Source organism: Oncorhynchus keta, chromosome 18, assembly GCF_023373465.1.
Source record: "Oncorhynchus keta strain PuntledgeMale-10-30-2019 chromosome 18, Oket_V2, whole genome shotgun sequence".
Classification (NCBI taxonomy): domain Eukaryota; kingdom Metazoa; phylum Chordata; class Actinopteri; order Salmoniformes; family Salmonidae; genus Oncorhynchus; species Oncorhynchus keta.
The window spans coordinates 20,711,103-20,729,101 of record NC_068438.1 but is presented as its reverse complement, the minus strand read 5'-3'; the positions used below and the strand labels follow the sequence as shown (position 1 = coordinate 20,729,101).

Sequence of the window (17,999 nt, the reverse complement as noted above, 5' to 3'; positions counted from 1 at the left end):
CTGCTGTCCCCACATGCTTCAAGATGGACACACCTTTTGTTTTCTTGGGTACATAAAAAATTAACTAATCTAAATGACTATTGTCCCATAGCACTCACTTCTGTCATCATGAAGTGCTTTGAGAGACTAGTTAAGGATCAAATCACCTCTTATCTTACCTAACACCTTAGACCCACTTCCATTTTCTTACCACCCCAATAGAGCGACAGACGATGCAATTGCCATCGCACTGCACACTGCCCTATCCCATCTGGACAAGAAGAATACCTATGTAAGAATGATGTTCATTGACTATTCAGCATTCAACACCATAGTACCCTCCAAGATCATCATTAAGCTTGAGACTGGGTCCTGGACTTCGACGGGCTGCCCCCCCCAGGTGGTGAAGGTAGGAAACAACACTTCCCCTTCACTGATCCTCAACACTGGGGCCCCACAAGGGTGCCTGCTCAGCCCCCTCCTGCACTCCCTGTTCACCCATGACTGCGTGGCCAAGCACACCTCCAACTCAATCATCAAGTTTGCAGATGACCAAACAGTAGTAGGCTTGATTACCAACAATGACGAGACAGCCTACAGGGAGGAGGTGAGGGCCCTGGGAGTGTGGTGCCAGGAAAATAACCTTCCACTCAAAGTCAACAAAACTAAGGAGATGATCGTGGACTTCAGGAAACAGCAGAGGGAGCACCTCCCTATCCACATCGACAGGACCGCAGTGGAGAAAGTGTGAAGCTTCAAGTTCCTCGGCGTACACATCACTGACAAACTGAAATGATCCCCCACACTGTGTGGCGAAGAAGGCGCAACAGCGCCTCTTCAACCTCAGGAGGCTGAAGAAATTTAGCTTGGCAACTGAACCCTCAAACTTTTACAGATGCACAATTAAGAGCATCCTGTCCGACTGTATCACCGCCTGGTAATGGCAACTGTACTGCTCGCAACCGCAAGGCTCTCCAGAGGGTGGTACGGTCTGTCCAACGTATCACCGGGGGCAAACTACATGCCCTACAGGACACCTACAGCACCCGATGTCACAGGAAGGCCAAAAAGATCATCAAGGACAACAACCACCCAAGGACTTGAGTTCATGTATGTTATCACAATCCTGGATCTCTGTAACAGACAGTTGGTCAGGTTCTTGAAAGTCTGTCACACAATGTCACATTTTCTAGACTTTCCTGGGTGTTGGCAAAAGCAACATGGCCGTCTCCATCTGGACATTCTACTTCCTCCTCAACACACAGTCACCCAGAGATTTTTTTATGTCAGAGTCAGTCAATATCATGTCAAGTCCCTCAAGGCGTGATGGTAACTAGGCTTTTTATATCATCTTCTGGACATTCAACTTCCTCTATATCCATACCACACCGATGTCTTGGTAGGGTTAGTGTCACTCAATAGTATCTCCATGGCAACATGGCTGGTCATGTAATCTGGGTATTGTACTTCCTGCCACGCCTCCTTCTGAAGGGAGATCTCCTGCTCCCTCTTGGCTAGTTGCTCCTGTAAGGCATTGGCCTTCTGTCAGAGGGCCGAGCTGCAGATCTTTTGCTGCTTGGAGGGCCTCCATCTTCAGAGTGGCCTTCTCTCTGCTCTTCTCCTCCTGCTCCCTCAGAGCAGCCTCCAGGCTCTGCCGTAGCGCTGCAGCTCTCTGCAGATTGAAGGTCACCCCCCCCTCTCATCGCATCTACCACCTCCTCCTGGCGGGCTGCAGCCTGGGCCTCCTGCAAGACCTTCTGTAGGGAGCTGTCCTCCTGCTGCTGGACAAGCTGCTCCTTCAGCTCTTTAAAAGGGTCTCCTGCTTCTCGGCTAGATCCTCCCTCATAGCAACCTTCTGCTCTACAGATCTCTGCTGATGTAGGGACACCTCCCCTCTCAGTGCCTCCTAGGCCTCAATTTCCTGGAGGACTGTGGCCTGCACCTCCTGTAGGTATTTGTCAGCTTCAGAAGAAACCTACTGGGTTTGGGACGAGAGACTGTTGCACCTGCCGCTATACTGGCTTGGGCAGCTGTCAGCTGGCTGAGTTCAGCTCGCATGAGAGCGTTCTGCTGACGCCGTTCTTCTAGCAGCTCCCACTGCATAGCCTGCTGTGCTATGTTTTCCTCCACCATTTTGTCTCACCAATGCTTCCATTGTGCTCTGTGTTTGTTTAGTTATTGAACTTGGTTTGGGGTGCCTGCATTCTCCACCATATGTAGCAAGATCAAGGGTGTGGATTTTCCATGTCACCAAGTTCAACAACAAAACAGGCACCAGTAGCACAAATCGAATGCAAAGGGGAAGTTTATTAGGGTTTTCTTACACTGGGGAAGAGGGGGGAAATGCACCAACCACCTTACAGTCCACAAGGGTACTGCAACAGTCCAGGTCACAACAACAGTCCAGGTCACAACGTGTAATCCTACCTACCTAGCTTCCTCATTCATTTAACTTCCTCTATATCCATACCACACAGATGCCTTGGCAGGGCTTCTGTAGGGCCAGTGTCACTCAATAGCATCTCCCTGGCAACATGGCTGGTCATGTAATTTGGGTATTTAAAAAAATAAATGTATGTTTCATTTGCCTGCCTGCCTGCCTGCCTGCCTGCCTGCCTGCCTGCCTGCCTGCCTGCCTGCCTGCGTTAATTCCATTCCTTCACTTTAGTTTTGCTTGTATTGTTGTGAAATTGTTAGATATTACTGCACTGTTGGAGCTAGAAACACAAGCATTTCTCTACACCCACAATAACATCTGCTAAACACATGTGTGACCAATAACATTTCATTTGAATCTGATATGGGAAAGACTAATATTTTCACCTACTGTTAATTTGATGTTAATATTAATGTGAGTCTCCTTGCAAGAATTGTGATATGTGTTAGTTTTTTCCTACTAAACTTAGCTGAAAGCACTGACTAATTAGATCTGAATAAGAGCATCTGCTAAATGACAAAAATGTACAAATATAAATGTTTGGTGTCAGTTTGTTGTGTCGAGAGCCCAGGAGAAGGTGGATGAGTGGCTGCAGCAGGCGGTATCCCTGGCCAGGACCATCCCTTCCCGAGATGCTGTGCTGCAGGAGACCCTGGGGATCCTTGAGCGTTTCAACCAGCAGCTCCCTGTGCTGGCCAAACTCAGCAGCCCCACACTCAAACACAAACACTGGAGGAACATCTTCAAAGGTTAGACCAGTGCTCCTGCAGTAAATCAAATCTAATCTAATTTTATTTGTCACATACACATGGTTAGCAGATGTTAATGCGAGTGTAGCGAAATGCTTGTGCTTCTAGTTCCGACAATGCAGTAATAACCAACAAGTAATCTAACTAACAATTCCTAAACTACTGTTTTATACACAGTAAGGGGATAAAGAATATGTACATAAGGATATATGAATGAGTGATGGTACAGAGCAGCATAGGCAAGATACAGTAGATGGTATCGAGTACAGTATATACATATAAGATGAGTATGTAAACAAAGTGGCATAGTTAAAGTGGCTAGTGATACATGTATTACATAAGGATGCAGTCGATGATATAGAGTACAGTATATACGTATGCATATGAGATTAATAATGTAGGGTAAGTAACATTATATAAGGTAGCATTGTTTAACCTGTTACTCCTACCCCCTACTTTTTCTAACATTCTGTTAAAAATCGCGCAACATTTCAGCGCCCTGCTGCTCATGCCAGGAATATAGTATATGCATATGATTAGTATGTGTGGATAGAAAAGACTCAGACTTTTATTAAACTGGTAAAATCACGGCTGTGACTATAACAGAACGTGCGTTTCATCGAAAAGCGCAGGAAAATCTGATCACTGAAAATTGGAAAATATATCAATGCGCCACTTGCATGAATTGTCTATGGGAAAGCAAATTACCTGGAGCCGAGATTGCAATTCCTACAGCTTCCACACGATGTCAACAGTCTTGTCATTTGCCTAGGCTTTGTTTCTTGGTCAAACGAAGAAGAGACAGCCGATTTCTTCAGGTCTCAGACCGGATATTTTGGTTGAGATTTACCCGGACATTATTTCCAGACGTACCCCTATAGAATATACATCGCCTCGTGATCAATTTGATCGCTTATTCATGTTTACTAATACCTAAAGTTGCATTACAAAAGTATTTCAAAGTGTTTTGTGAAAGTTTATCGTCAACTTTTTTTATTAAAAAAAATGACGTTACGTTATAAGACACTATTTTTTTTCGTTTATCACACAGTCTTCATAGATCGATATCTAGGCTATATATGGACCGATTTAATCGAAAAAAAGACCCAATAGTGATTATGGGACATCTAGGAGTGCCAACAAAGAAGATGGTCAAAGGTAATGAATGTTTTATATTTTATTTGTGCGGTTTGTGTAGCGCCGACTATGCTAATTATTTTGTTTACGTCCCCTGCGGGTCTTTTGGGGTGTTACATGCTATCAGATAATAGCTTCTCATGCTTTTGCCGAAAAGCATTTTAAAAATCTGACTTGTTGCCTGGATTCACAACGAGTGTAGCTTTAATTCAATACCCTGCATGTGTATTTTAATGAACGTTTGAGTTTTAACTAGTACTATTAGCATTTAGCGTAGCGCATTTGCATTTCCAGATGTCTAGATGGGACGCCTGCGTGTCAGGTAGGAGCAAGAGGTTAAAGTGGCTAGTGATATATTTACATTCCCATCAATTCCCATTATTAAAGTGGCTGGAGTTGAGTCAGTGTCAGTGTGTTGGCAGCGGCCACTCAATGTTAGTGGTGGCTGTTTAACAGTCTGATGGCCTTGAGATAGAGACTGAAAAACAGCTTCTCGGTCCCAGCTTTGATGCACCTGTACTGACCTCGCCTTCTGGATGATAGCGGGGTGAACAGGCAGTGGCTCGGGTGGTTGATGTCCTTGATGATCTTTATGGCCTTCCTGTAACATCGGGTGGTGTAGGTGTCCTGGAGGGCAGGTAGTTTGCCCCCGGTGATGCGTTGTGCAGACCTCACTACCCTCTGGAGAGCCTTACGGTTGAGGGCGGAGCAGTTGCCGTACCAGGCGGTGATACAGCCCGCCAGGATGCTCTCGATTGTGCATCTGTAGAAGTTTGTAAGTTTGTGAGTGCTTTTGGTGACAAGCCGAATTTCTTCAGCCTCCTGAGGTTGAAGAGGCCCTGCTGCGCCTTCTTCACGATGCTGTCTGTGTGAGTGGACCAATTCAGTTTGTCTGTGATGTGTATGCCGAGGAACTTAACTTGCTACCCTCTCCACTACTGTTCCATCGATGTGGATAGGGGGGTGTTCCCTCTGCTGTTTCCTGAAGTCCACAATCATCTCCTTAGTTTTGTTGACGTTGAGTGTGAGGTTATTTTCCTGACACCACACTCCGAGGGCCTTCACCTCCTCCCTGTAGGCCGTCTCGTCGTTGTTGGTAATCAAGCCTACCACTGTTGTGTCGTCCGCAAACTTGATGATTGAGTTGGAGGCGTGCGTGGCCACGCAGTCGTGGGTGAACAGGGAGTACAGGAGAGGGCTCAGAACGCACCCTTGTGGGGCCCCAGTGTTGAGGATCAGAGGGGAGGAGATGTTGTTACCTACCCTCACCACCTGGGGGCGGCCCGTCAGGAAGTCCAGTACCCAGTTGCACAGGGCGGGGTCGAGACCCAGGGTCTCGAGCTTGATGACGAGCTTGGAGGGTACTATGGTGTTGAATGCCGAGCTGTAGTCGATGAACAGCATTCTCACATAGGTATTCCTCTTGTCCAGATGGGTTAGGGCAGTGTGCAGTGTGGTTGAGATTGCATCGTCTGTGGACCTATTTGGACGGTAAGCAAATTGGAGTGGGTCTAGGGTGTCAGGTAGGGTGGAGGTGATATGGTCCTTGACTAGTCTCTCAAAGCACTTCATGATGACGGAAGTGAGTGCTACGGGGCGGTAGTCGTTTAGCTCAGTTACCTTAGCTTTCTTGGGAACAGGAACAATGGTGGCCCTCTTGAAGCATGTGGGAACAGCAGACTGGTATAGGGATTGATTGAATATGTCCGTAAACACACCGGCCAGCTGGTCTCCGCATGCTCTGAGGGCTCGGTTGGGGATGCCGTCTGGGCCTGCAGCCTTGCGAGGGTTAACACGTTCAAATGTCTTACTCACCTCGGCTGCAGTGAAGGAGAGACCGCATGTTTTTGTTGCAGGCCGTGTCAGTGGCACTGTATTGTCCTCAAAGCGGGCAAAAAAGTTATTTAGTCTGCCTGGGAGCAAGACATCCTGGTCCGTGACTGGGCTGGATTTCTTCCTGTAGTCCGTGATTGACTGTAGACCGTGCCACATGCCTCTTGTGTCTGAGCCGTTGAATTGAGATTCTACTTTGTCTCTGTACTGACGCTTAGCTTGTTTGATAGCCTTGCGGAGGGAATAGCTGCACTGTATTCGGTCATGTTACCAGACACCTTGCCCTGATTAAAAGCAGTGGTTCGCGCTTTCAGTTTCACGCGAATGCTACCATCAATCCACGGTTTCTGGTTAGGGAATGTTTTAATCGTTGCTATCGGAACGACATCTTCAACGCACGTTCTAATGAACTCGCACACCGAATCAGCGTATTCGTCAATGTTGTTATCTGACGCAATACGAAACATATCCCAGTCCACGTGATGGAAGCAGTCTTGGAGTGTGGAGTCAGCTTGGTCGGACCAGCGTTGGACAGACCTCAGCGTGGGAGCCTCTAGTTTTAGTTTCTGTCTGTAGGCAGGGATCAGCAAAATGGAGTCGTGGTCAGCTTTTCCGAAAGGGGGGCGGGGCAGGGCCTTATATGCGTCGCGGAAGTTAGAGTAACAATGATCCAAGGTTTTTCCACCCCTGGTTGCGCAATCGATATACTGATAACATTTAGGGAGTCTTGTTTTCAGATTACCCTTGTTAAAATCCCTAGCTACAATGAATGCAGCCTCCGGATAAATGGTTTCCAGTTTGCAAAGAGTTAAATAAAGTTCGTTCAGAGCCATCGATGTGTCTGCTTGGGGGGGGGGATATATACGGCTGTGATTATAATCGAAGAGAATTCTCTTGGTAGATAATGCGGTCTACATTTGATTGTGAGGAATTCTAAATCAGGTGAACAGAAGGATTTTAGTTCCTGTATGTTTCTTTCATCACACCATGTCTCGTTAGCCATAAGGCATACGCCCCGGCCCCTCTTCTTACCAGAAAGGTGTTTGTTTCTGTCGGCGCGATGCATGGAGAAACCCGTTGGCTGCGCCGCTTCGGATAGCGTCTCTCCAGTGAGCCATGTTTCCGTGAAGCAAAGAACGTTACAGTCTCTGATGTCCCTCTGGAATGCTACCCTTGCTCGGATTTCATCAACCTTGTTGTCTAGAGACTGGACATTGGCAAGAAGAATGCTAGGGAGTGGTGCACGGTGTGCCTGTCTCCGGAGTCTAACCAGAAGACCGCCTCGTTTCCCTCTTTTTCGGAGTCGTTTTTTTGGGTCGCTGCATGCGATCCATTCCATTGTCCTGTTTGTAAGGCAGAACACAGGATCCGCGTCGCGAAAAACATATTCTTGGTCGTACTGGTGGTGAGATGACGCTGATCTTATATTCAGTAGTTCTTCTCAACTGTATGTAATGAAACCTAAGATGACCTGGGGTACTAATGTAAGAAATAACACGTAAAAAACTAAAAACTGCATAGTTTCCTAGGAACGCGAAGCGAGGCGGCCATCTCTGTCGGCGCCGGAGAGTAGTAACAAATCCCCACCTCGGGACCCATGGGACCTCCGCAGGTTTTAAAGCTAATTTCCTGCAGTTGTGATTTTGAGTGACTCAAACATTACAACAAAATCAATGGACAAAACAATCTAGCTAAACATTACCAGACATGGCCTAGTTGATCAACTGGACATTGCTGGCAAGTTATAAATAGCTCTAAGGTCTGAAATGACTGACATGACAAGAGGAAAACTACTGATAAACTACCCAATGTCGAAATTGTACTTTCAAGAGTAACTTTCAAGAGTAAGTTGGAAGCTCAGCAGAGTTCCTGAATTTGAAAAGCCTCACTGAGTCAACATGGGTCAGCATCCCTGTGGAACACCTTCTAGTGTACATTCAGTGTAGCGCATTACTTTTGACCAGAGCCTAAAGCCCTAAATCATGATGAAAAGCAATCATCTTTACAAAATGATTTACATACCATACTTCTGTCTCCTCTTCTAGGTATGGGGTTACTTTATGCACCAGAGTGGAACCTCACTGTAGCTGACCTGTTGTCCAAGAAGCTGAGAGAGCACCAGAATAAAATCAGCAAGGTGAAAACAGAAAATCCATTTAGCACATTCAAAAGAAGGGCATTATATAGAGAATATGGTGCCATTTGGGATGCAGTCTTACTCAGGGTAACTTAACTCTCTCTGTGGGACTTTGTCAGATTTGCCAGGAGGCTAAGGCAGAGGCGGACATGGAGCAGGCCTTCAGGAAGCTTCAGAGACGCTGGGAGGGGGCACTGTTCCGACTGGCCAAGTTCATTGTTACTGTTTGGCAGGAAGATAAACCACAGCTTGGTGCCACACGGAGAAAGAAGCCCACGAATGGCCTGGTCTCAAACTACCAAACACCCAAACAGCACTCTCGTGACAGTGGCACCTTCACCATCATTGGTGAGATTGAAAGGGGAGAAAGGAGTGTTTTTTTTGTGTTAATAATAAGTAACATTTCTCAGACCACCTTTTTATGTTACATTTTCTAATTTAAATCACCTTTGGTTCAGATATTGTCATTGTTGCTGTTAAAAGTAGTAAGTAAAGTTGTATTCAAATCAAATGTATTTATATAGCCCTTCTTACATCAGCTGATATCTCAAAGTGCTGTACAGAAACCCAGCCTAAAACCCCAAACAGCAAGCAATGCAGGTGTAGAAGCACGGTGGCTAGGAAAAAATCCCTTGAAAGGCCAAAACCTAGGAAGAATCCTAGGGAGGAACCAGGCTATGAGGGGTGGCCAGTCCTCTTCTGGCTGTGCAGGGTGGGAACAGAACATGGCCAAGATGTTCAAATGTTCATTAATGACCAGCATGGTCAAATAATAATAATCACAGTAGTTGTCGAGCGTACAGCAAGTCAACACCTCAGGAGTAAATGTCAGTTGGCTTTTCATAGCCAATCATTAAGAGTATCTCTACCGCTCCTGCTGTCTCTAGAGAGTTGAAAACAGCAGGTCTGGGACAGGTAGCACATCCGGTGAACAGGTCAGGGTTCTATAGCCGCAGGCAGAACAGTTGAAACTGGAGCAGCACGGCCAGGTGGGCTGGGGACAGCAAGGAGTCATCATGCCAGGTAGTCCTGAGGCATGGTCCTAGAGCTCAGGTCCTCCAAGAGAGAGAAAGATAGAGAGAGCATACTTAAATTCACACAGGACACCAGATAAGACAGGAGAAGTACTCCAGATATAACAAACTGACCCTAGCCCCTGACACACACTACTGCAACATAAATACTGGAGGCTGAGACAGGAGGGGTCAGGAGACACTGTGGCCCCATCCGATGATACCCCCGGACAGGGCCAAACAGGAAGGATATAACCCCACCCACTTTGCCAAAGCACAGCCCCCACACCACTAGAGAGATATCTTCAACCACCAACTTACCATCCTGAGACAAGGCCGAGTATAGCCCACAAAGATCTCCGCCACAGCCGAACCCAAGGGGGGGCGCCAACCCAGTCAGGAAGATCACATTAGTGACTCAACCCACTCAAGTGATGCACCCCTCCTAGGGACGGCATGAAAGAGCACCAGTAAGCCAGTGACTCAGCCCCTGTAATAGGGTTAGAGGCAGAGAATCCAAGTAGAGAGAGGAGAGCCTTTCTGTTCACCTTCACACTGCTGGGCCAGACTACACTCAATCATAGGACCTACTAAAGAGATGAGTCTTCAGTAAAGACTTAAAGGTTGAGACCAAGTCAGCGTCTCTCACATGGGTAGGCAGAGCATTTCATAAAAATGGAGCTCTATCGGAGAAAGCCTTGCCTCCAGCTGTTTGCTTAGAAATTCTAGGGACAATTAGGAGGCTTGCATCTTGTGACCATAGCGTACGTTACGTGTAGGTATGTACGGCAGGACTAAATCAGAAAGATAGGTAGGAGCAAGCCCATGTAATGCTTTGTAGGTTAGCAGTAAAACCTTAATCAGCCCTTTGCCTTAACAGGAAGTCAGTGTAGGGAGGTTAGCACTGGAGTAATATGATCACATTTTTTGGTTCTAGTCAGGATTCTAGCATCCGTATTTAGCACTAACTGAAGTTTATTTAGTGCTTTATCCGGGTAGCCGGAAAGTAAAGCATTGCAGTAGTCTAACCTCGAAGTAACAAAAGCATGGATACATTTTTATGCAGCATTTTTGGACAAAGTTTCTGATTTTGCAATGTTACGTAGATGGAAAAAAGCTGTCCTTAAAACAGTCTTGATATATTCATCAAAAGAGACATCAGGATCCACAGTAACGCCAAGGTCCTTCACAGTTTTATTTGAGATGACTGTACAACCATTAAGATTAATTGTCAGATTCAACAGAAGAACAATAAGCCTCTTTGTTTCTTGGGACCTAAAACAAGCATCTCTGTTTTGTCCGAGTTTAAAAGTAGAAAGTTTGCAGCCATCCACTTCCTTATGTCTGAAACACAGGCTTCTAGCGAGGGCAATTTTGGGCTTCACCATGTTTCATTGAAATAAACAGCTGTGTGTCATCCGCATAGCAGTGAAAGTTAACATTATGTTTTCGAATGACATCCCCAAGAGGTAAAATATATAGTGAAAACAATAGTGGTCCTAAAATGCAACCTTGAGGAACACTGAAATTTACAGTTGATTTGTCAGAGGACAAACCGATATCTTTCCGACAGATAAGATCTAAACTAGGCCAGAACTTGTCCGTGTAGACCAATTTGGGTTTCCAATCTCTCCAAAAGAATGTGGTGATCGATGGTATCAAAATCAGCACTAAGGTCTAGGAGCACGAGGACAGATGCAGAGCCTTGGTCTGACGCCATAAAAGGTCATTTACCACCTTCACAAGTGCAGTCTCAGTGCTATGATGGGGTCTAAAACCAGACTGAAGCATTTCGTATACATTGTTTGTCTTCAGGAAGGCAGTGAGTTGCTGCGCAACAGCTTTTTCAAAACATTTTGAGAGAAATGGAAGATTCGATATTGGCCAATAGCTTTTTATATTTTCTGGGTCAAGGTTTGGCTTTTTCAAGAGAGGTTTTATTACTGCCACTTTTAGTGAGTTTGGTACACATCCGGTGGAGCCGTTTATTATGTTCAACATAGGAGGGCCAAGCACAGGAAGCAGCTCTTTCAGTAGTTTAGTTGGTATAGGGTCCAGTATGAAGCTTGAAGGTTTAGAGGCCATGATTATTTTCATCATTGTGTCAAGAGATGTAGTACTAACACTTGAGTGTCTCCCTTGATCCTAGGTCCTGGCAGAGTTGTGCAGACTCAGGACAACTGAGCTTTGAAGGAATACGCAGATTTAAAGAGGAGTCTGTAATTTGCTTTTTAATGATCATGATCTGTTCCTAAAAGAAGTTCATGAATCTATTACTGCTGAAGTGAAAACCATCCTCACTTGGGAATGCTGCTTTTTAGTTAGCTTTGCGACAGTATCAAAAATACATTTAGGATTGTTCTTATTTTCCTCAATTAAGTTGGAAAAATAGGATGATCGAGCAGCAGTGAGGGCTCTTCGATACTGCACTGTACGGTCTTTCCAAGCTAGTCGGAAGATGTCCAGTTTGGTGTGGCGCCATTTCTGTTCCAATTGTCTGGAAGCTTGCTTCAGAGCTCGGGTATTTTCTGTATACCATGGAGCTAGTTTCTCATGACAAATAATTTTTGTTTTTAGGGGTGCAACTGCATCTAGGGTATTGCGCAAGGTTAAATTGACTTCCTCAGTTAGGTGATTAACAGATTTTTGTCCTCTGACGTCCTTGTTATGCAGAGGGAGTCTGGAAGGGCATCAAGGAATCTTTGTGTTGTCTGAGAATTTATAGCACGCCTTTTGATGCTCCTCCTGAGCAGATTATTTGTTGCGATTGCAAATGTAATAAAATCGTGGCCCGATAGTCCAGGATTATGAGGAAAAACATTAAGATCCACAACATTTATTCCATGGGACAAAACTAGGTCCAGAGTATGACTGTGACAATGAGTAGGTCCAGAGACATGTTGGACAAAACCCACTGAGTCGATGATGGCTCCAAAAGCCTTTTGGAGTGGGTCTGTGGACTTTTCCATGTGAATAGTAAAATCACCCAAAATTAGAATGCTATCTGCTATGACTACAAGGTCCGATAGGAATGCAGCGAACTCAGTGAGGAACGCTGTATATGTCCCATGAGGCCTGTAAACAGTAGCTATAAAAAGTGATTGAGTAGGCTGCGTAGATTTCATGACTAGAAGCTCAAAAGACGAAAATGTCTTCTTTTTTTGTAAATTGAAATTTGCTATCGTAAATGTTAGCCTCACAGGTTAGCAACGCCTTTGCGGGATGCACGGGGGATATGGTCACTAGTGTAACCAGGAGGTGAGGCCTCATTTAACACAGTAAATTCATCAGGCTTAAGCCATGTTTCAGTCAGGCCAATCACATCAAGATTATGATCAGTGATTAGTTCATTGACTATAACTGCCTTTGAAGTAACATTAAGTAGCCCTATTTTGAGATGTGAGGTATCACGATCTCTTTCAATAATGGCAGGAATGAAATAGGTCTTTGTCCTAGTGAGATTGCTAAGGCGAACACCGCCACGTTTAGTTTTGCCCAAACTAGGTCGAGGCACAGACACGGTCTCAATGGTGATAGCTGAGCTGACTACACTGACTGTGCTAGTGGCAGACTCCACTAAGCTGGCAGGCTGGCTAACAGCCTGCTGCCTGGCCTGCACCCTATTTCATTGTGGAGCTAGAGGAGTTAGAGCCCTGTCTATGTTGGTAGATAAGATGAGAGCACCCCTCCAGCTATGATGGAGTCATTCACTCCTCAGCAGGCCAGGCTTCGTCCTGTTTGTGGGTGAGTCCCAGAAAGAGGGCCAATTACAAATTCTATCTTTTGGGAGGGGTAGAAAACAGTTTTCAACTAGGGATTGAGTTGTGAGACTCTGCTGTAGAGCTCATCACTCCCCCTAACTGGGAGGGGGGCCAGAGACAATTATTCAATGCCGATACATCTTTCTAGCTGATTAACACGCTGAAGCTATGTTGCGCTTAGTGACCTCTGACTGTTTCATCCTAACATCGTTGGTGCCGACGTGGATAACAATATCTCTATACTCTCTACACTCGCCAGTTTTAGCTTTAGCCAGCACCATCTTCAGATTAGCCTTAACGTCGGTAGCCCTGCCCCCTGGTAAACAGTGTATGATCGCTGGATGATTCTTTTTAAGTCTAATACTGCGGGTAATGGAGTCGCCAATGACTAGAGTTTTCAATTTGTCAGAGCTAATGGTGGGAAGCTTAGGCGTCTCAGACCCCGTAACAGGAGGAGTAGAGACGAGAAGACCCCGTAAAGGGAGGAGTAGAGACAAGAGAAGACCCCGTAACGGGAGGAGTAGAGACAAGAGAAGGCTCGGCCTCAGACTCCGACTCGCTGCTTAATGGGGAAAACCGGTTGAAAGTTTCTGTCGGCTGAATGAGCGACACCGGTTGAGCATTCCTACAGCATTTCCCTCCAGAAGCCATGAGAAAGTTGTCCGGCTGCGGGGACCGTGCGAGGGGATTTATACTAACGTTACTATCTGTACTTACTGGTGGCACAGACGCTGTTTCATCCTTTCCTACACTGAAGTTACTCTTGCCTAACGATTGCGTCTGAAGCTGGGCCTGCAGCACAGCTATCCTCACCGTAAGGCGATCGTTCTCCTGTATATTATGAGTACAGCGACTGCAATTAGAAGGCATCATGTTAATGTTACTACTTAGCTTCGGCTGTTGGAGGTCCTGACGAACCATGTCCAGATAAAGCGTCCGGAGTGAAAAAGTTGAATGAGGGAAAAAACGGTAATTAAAAAGGAAAAAAACGTAAAGTTGTCAGTTAGCAAAGTAAGGTTTGCAACAAAACGCACAGCAACATGTAAACACGTATTGATTTCTTACTGTAGGTCTGGAGACACTCCTGGCTCAGACACAGGACAGTGTAATGACTCTGTCCAACATGCTGCTCTCTCCCCACGTTGCTGAGTTCAGGCTGGAGGTGGAACACTGGGTGCAGCTGTTGCAAGAACTGGGTAATGTAAACTAGGCTACACCCCCAAAATGTCAAAGTGCACTACTTTTGACCAGACCCCTAGTAATCAAAAAGCTTGGGACGATAGATCTTTCTTTACATAAATATGACGGTTTTCAAGACCATACTGTTTAACAATGTCCTCCTATTGTGACGTCTTTATACTACTTTTTATCAACTGTGATTTACTTCCATATTTTCCTCTACTTGCAATATGTAGAGGAACTGCTTGATTTCTTTGAAAGGTACCAGCAGAAGTGGGTCTTCCTTAGCAAAATGTTCTACGAGACAACGGTCAGTGTTCAGAAGGCAGAACTGGTGAGTTCAGGGTCTCTTGTGCCTCTGCCACAACTGCCACAATTATAGATTGTTTTGGAGGGTGATGCAGGATAACTAAATGATAATGTTGTCTTGGTCTTTGACCACAGTTGAACAGGTTCCTTCCTGTGGATAAGACTTTCAAGGAGATTATCCAAACTACACTAAGGGACCCCCACGTGCTGAACATAGTGCGGCTCAGGAAGACAACAGAGTTGACTTGCTGCTTCCATGGACACAGCCTCCGTGTTCTCCTCATAGAGGGTCTGTCCACCATGGAGGGTATCTCTAACCAGCTGCTGTACCTCCTGGGCTCTCCACGCAGGGAGTTCCCTCGCCTCTGCTTCCTGAGCGATGGGGAGGTGATCAAACTCCTCTCTCTGCACCCCACGCCCTCCGCTCTGCTCCCTCTGGTGCGTAAGTGTTTCCGAGGGGTGCGCTGGCTGGAGGTGGACAGCAAAACTGACATGCCCTCTGATGTGACAGATCTGAGCAGTGGCTTAGATCTCTCTGACACCCAGATGTGTGTACGAGGGGTGTATGGTAGTGTCAGGGAGCACGTGCCCTTCCTCTGCCCCCTGGAGCCAAACCTCAACCCCCTGGTGTGGCTATGTCTCCTGGAGCTGCAGCTTCAACAGGCCATGAAGCAGCTCATGAAGCAGTGTGCTGTGGCACGACAACAGTTCGAGCTGTTGGAACCGGACCCGGAATGGGAGAAGAAAGTTGGGGACTCCCTGTCACATGACCCGTTTCGCTACACCAGCCCATCAACCTCCCTCAGAAAGGAAGAGGGTAAAGAAGCAAAAGGAGTGAACGATTTGCCTTCTATGTGGAGTATACTCTCTGACTACCCACTGCAATGCCTGTTAGTGGCTGAAGAGGCTTTATGGTGCAGTGAAGTTCGGACTGCTTACAAGGCCTCAGCTCCGGTCAAGTGGTCCCGCATCAAGGCACAAAATGCTTCCAAACTCCAGAGCTTGTGCCAAGCCATACAAGACGGCATCACGGGTGATATTGACAAATCAATGACCACCCAGCGCATGGTGACAGTGCTGCATGCTCTGGTGTTACTCACCATGAACCACTCGCAACAGTTATCTAGGCTCATGGAGGTAAAGTGTGACCTCGAGTCGTCTTTTGAGTGGCAGAGTTTGATGAAGTACCATCTGATTACAGACACTCCGAATGAGTCAACAACACAAGAGGGACACCATGATTTGTGCTATGTTGAAATCTTGGGCACCCACCTGCCCTATGGTTACGAATACCTTGGCCCAGAGCACTGGATATTAGTAAACACCCCCTCCACAGATCGAGCAATACTGGGTATCCTCTTGGCTCTGACCAGCTACAGGTGTGGCTTTGTAAGTGGACCTTGCATGTCTGGAAAGAGGAAGACTGTGGTACAGTTAGGAAGAGCACTGGGACGTCAGGTCATCTCCTTACAGTGTTGTGTCAATACGAGTCCCTCTGTCGTCCAGCAGATGCTGTTTGGTGCCCTTCAGACCGGGGCCTGGCTGGTCCTGGACTGTGTAGACCTGATGACCCAGGGAGTGCTTTCCCAACTAGGGCAGCATCTTTCAGACATTCACCAATCCCTGTCCATCCTGCAGAGAAATACTCAGCAGAAAGGATTTGAGACCCATACCAAGCCTTTATCCACTTTCTCCAACCCAAACGGAGATGGTACAGTTTCACCAAGAGACAGCCATGGCGACATTTGGAAAGAGTGCAGGAAGTCTAATGAGCTTGAGTGCCAGATGTCTTTTTCTGGGGAAAACATATTTGCCAAACTGAGCTATGGCTGTGTAATCATTTCATCACGAGGATACACAACAGAGGTCCCAGAGAATCTGCGAGTGGCGACCAGGCCAATTTCGTTGGCCCACCCTGACTACAGGATCATCACAGAGGTCATGCTAGTCTCCCTGGGCTTCTCAGATGCTGTGTCTATAAGTCGACGGCTGATCTCCCTTTTTAGCCTGGCCAAAGACTCCCTCTGTCTCCCTGATTCTGTCAGTGGTGAGCAGACATCCTGGATGGTTCTTCTCAGAAACGTCATTGCTGCCTCTGGGACACATCTCCGCAGCAACAGCCGGCTGGATGTGCATATAGAGAAAGTGTTGAGGGAGGAACCTGACGCTCCTAGGCTTCCTCTGGATGGGATCCTCAACCCCCCTGAGACAGATGGAGGAGACAAATGTCCCCAGTCTACCCACTACAAGAGTGCCAACCAGTCTGCTGCCCTCATGCAAGCTGTGTTGGAGGAGCAGGCTGTTGTCAACAGTGTTTTGTCAATCCTACTATCGGCTATGTTTGAGCAGAAGAAAGCCTCACAGTTCCGCACCATATTTGAAGAGATCTTTCCAGTGGCGCGTTCCCACCCTATTCTCCAACAGTACATTGAGGAGGAAGGGGAACAGAACATCCTGAAGACAGCAGTTACAGAGGAGCTGCAACAAACGGGGTTCCATGCTGATACCAAAGTGCTGCGCAATGCACTCACCCTCTATCAGGCTATGAAGCTCTCCAGAGCAGTTCTTCTGGTTGGCCCTGCTGGGAGTGGAAAGACAACCTGCTACCGTGCCCTGGCCGGAGCACTGCGTAGACTGGCAGCTAGGGCAGAGGAGGCCGAATTTGATGAGGATCTCACCTGTGAAGGAGATGGTATGGAAACTGATTACCAGTCCTCTACTTCAAACTGGAGCTCTGTTGACACCGTGGTCTTATTCCCCAATGCTTTGTCCCACGAGGAGCTCTTTGGGGGCTGCTATGAACAGCAGGGATCCTGGTGGGATGGTGCTTTCACAAAAGTACTGAGAGGCTCAGAGCAGCATGACTTGTCAGCCACCACCACCTCTAAAAAGAAGAAGACGGGGGGTCAGACGAGGAAGGGGAAGTGGCTGGTGATGGATGGAGAGCCATTGGGGCAGCCTGGTTGGTTGGACTCCTTCAGCACCCTCTGCAATCCTGAGGATCCCTTCCTGTGCCTCTCCTCAGGAGAGAAGGTTCGGCCATCCCACAAGGAGCTGAAACTATTGGCAGAGGTCACAGACCTGGGAGATGCAGCCCCTTCTGCAGTGACCCGCTGCAACCTGGTGTATCTGTCTGGGAAGGACCTGTGGAAGGCTGTGTGGAAGGTCGAAATGGATGCTCTCTACAGAGAGCACAGTCTGGATCAGGGGACCCTGAAGATGTGGAACCGTTTGGCTGAGGACCTTTTCTCCAGCACACTCACTTTCATTAGGCACAAGGCCCTCACACCTGTCATGCACAGCGAGGGAGATGGATCCAGTAAATTTAGTAAAGGCATCACTTATGGACTGCAAGAAGTGAATTCATTCATTAGGATTCTGCATGCCCTCCTGGAGCAGTTTGGGAAAGGACGGGGGTTAAAAGCTACACCAAGGATGACAGACAAAAGAGGTGTTGTAAATAGC

At 46.9% G+C, this 17,999-nt stretch overlaps 1 protein-coding gene across 1 annotated transcript in view; it reads left to right on the top strand.

The window, feature by feature from the left end:
• The window catches only part of LOC118397425 (dynein heavy chain domain-containing protein 1), a 53,360-nt gene that overhangs the window by 7,204 nt on the left and 28,157 nt on the right, over positions 1-17,999 (top strand). Inside the window, exons 16-21 of the mRNA XM_052468763.1 lie at positions 2,967-3,165; positions 8,181-8,272; positions 8,392-8,620; positions 14,117-14,242; positions 14,462-14,559; positions 14,670-17,985. Of these exons, the coding sequence (XP_052324723.1) occupies positions 2,967-3,165; positions 8,181-8,272; positions 8,392-8,620; positions 14,117-14,242; positions 14,462-14,559; positions 14,670-17,985 (4,060 nt within the window). The remainder of the gene's footprint in view (positions 1-2,966; positions 3,166-8,180; positions 8,273-8,391; positions 8,621-14,116; positions 14,243-14,461; positions 14,560-14,669; positions 17,986-17,999) is intronic.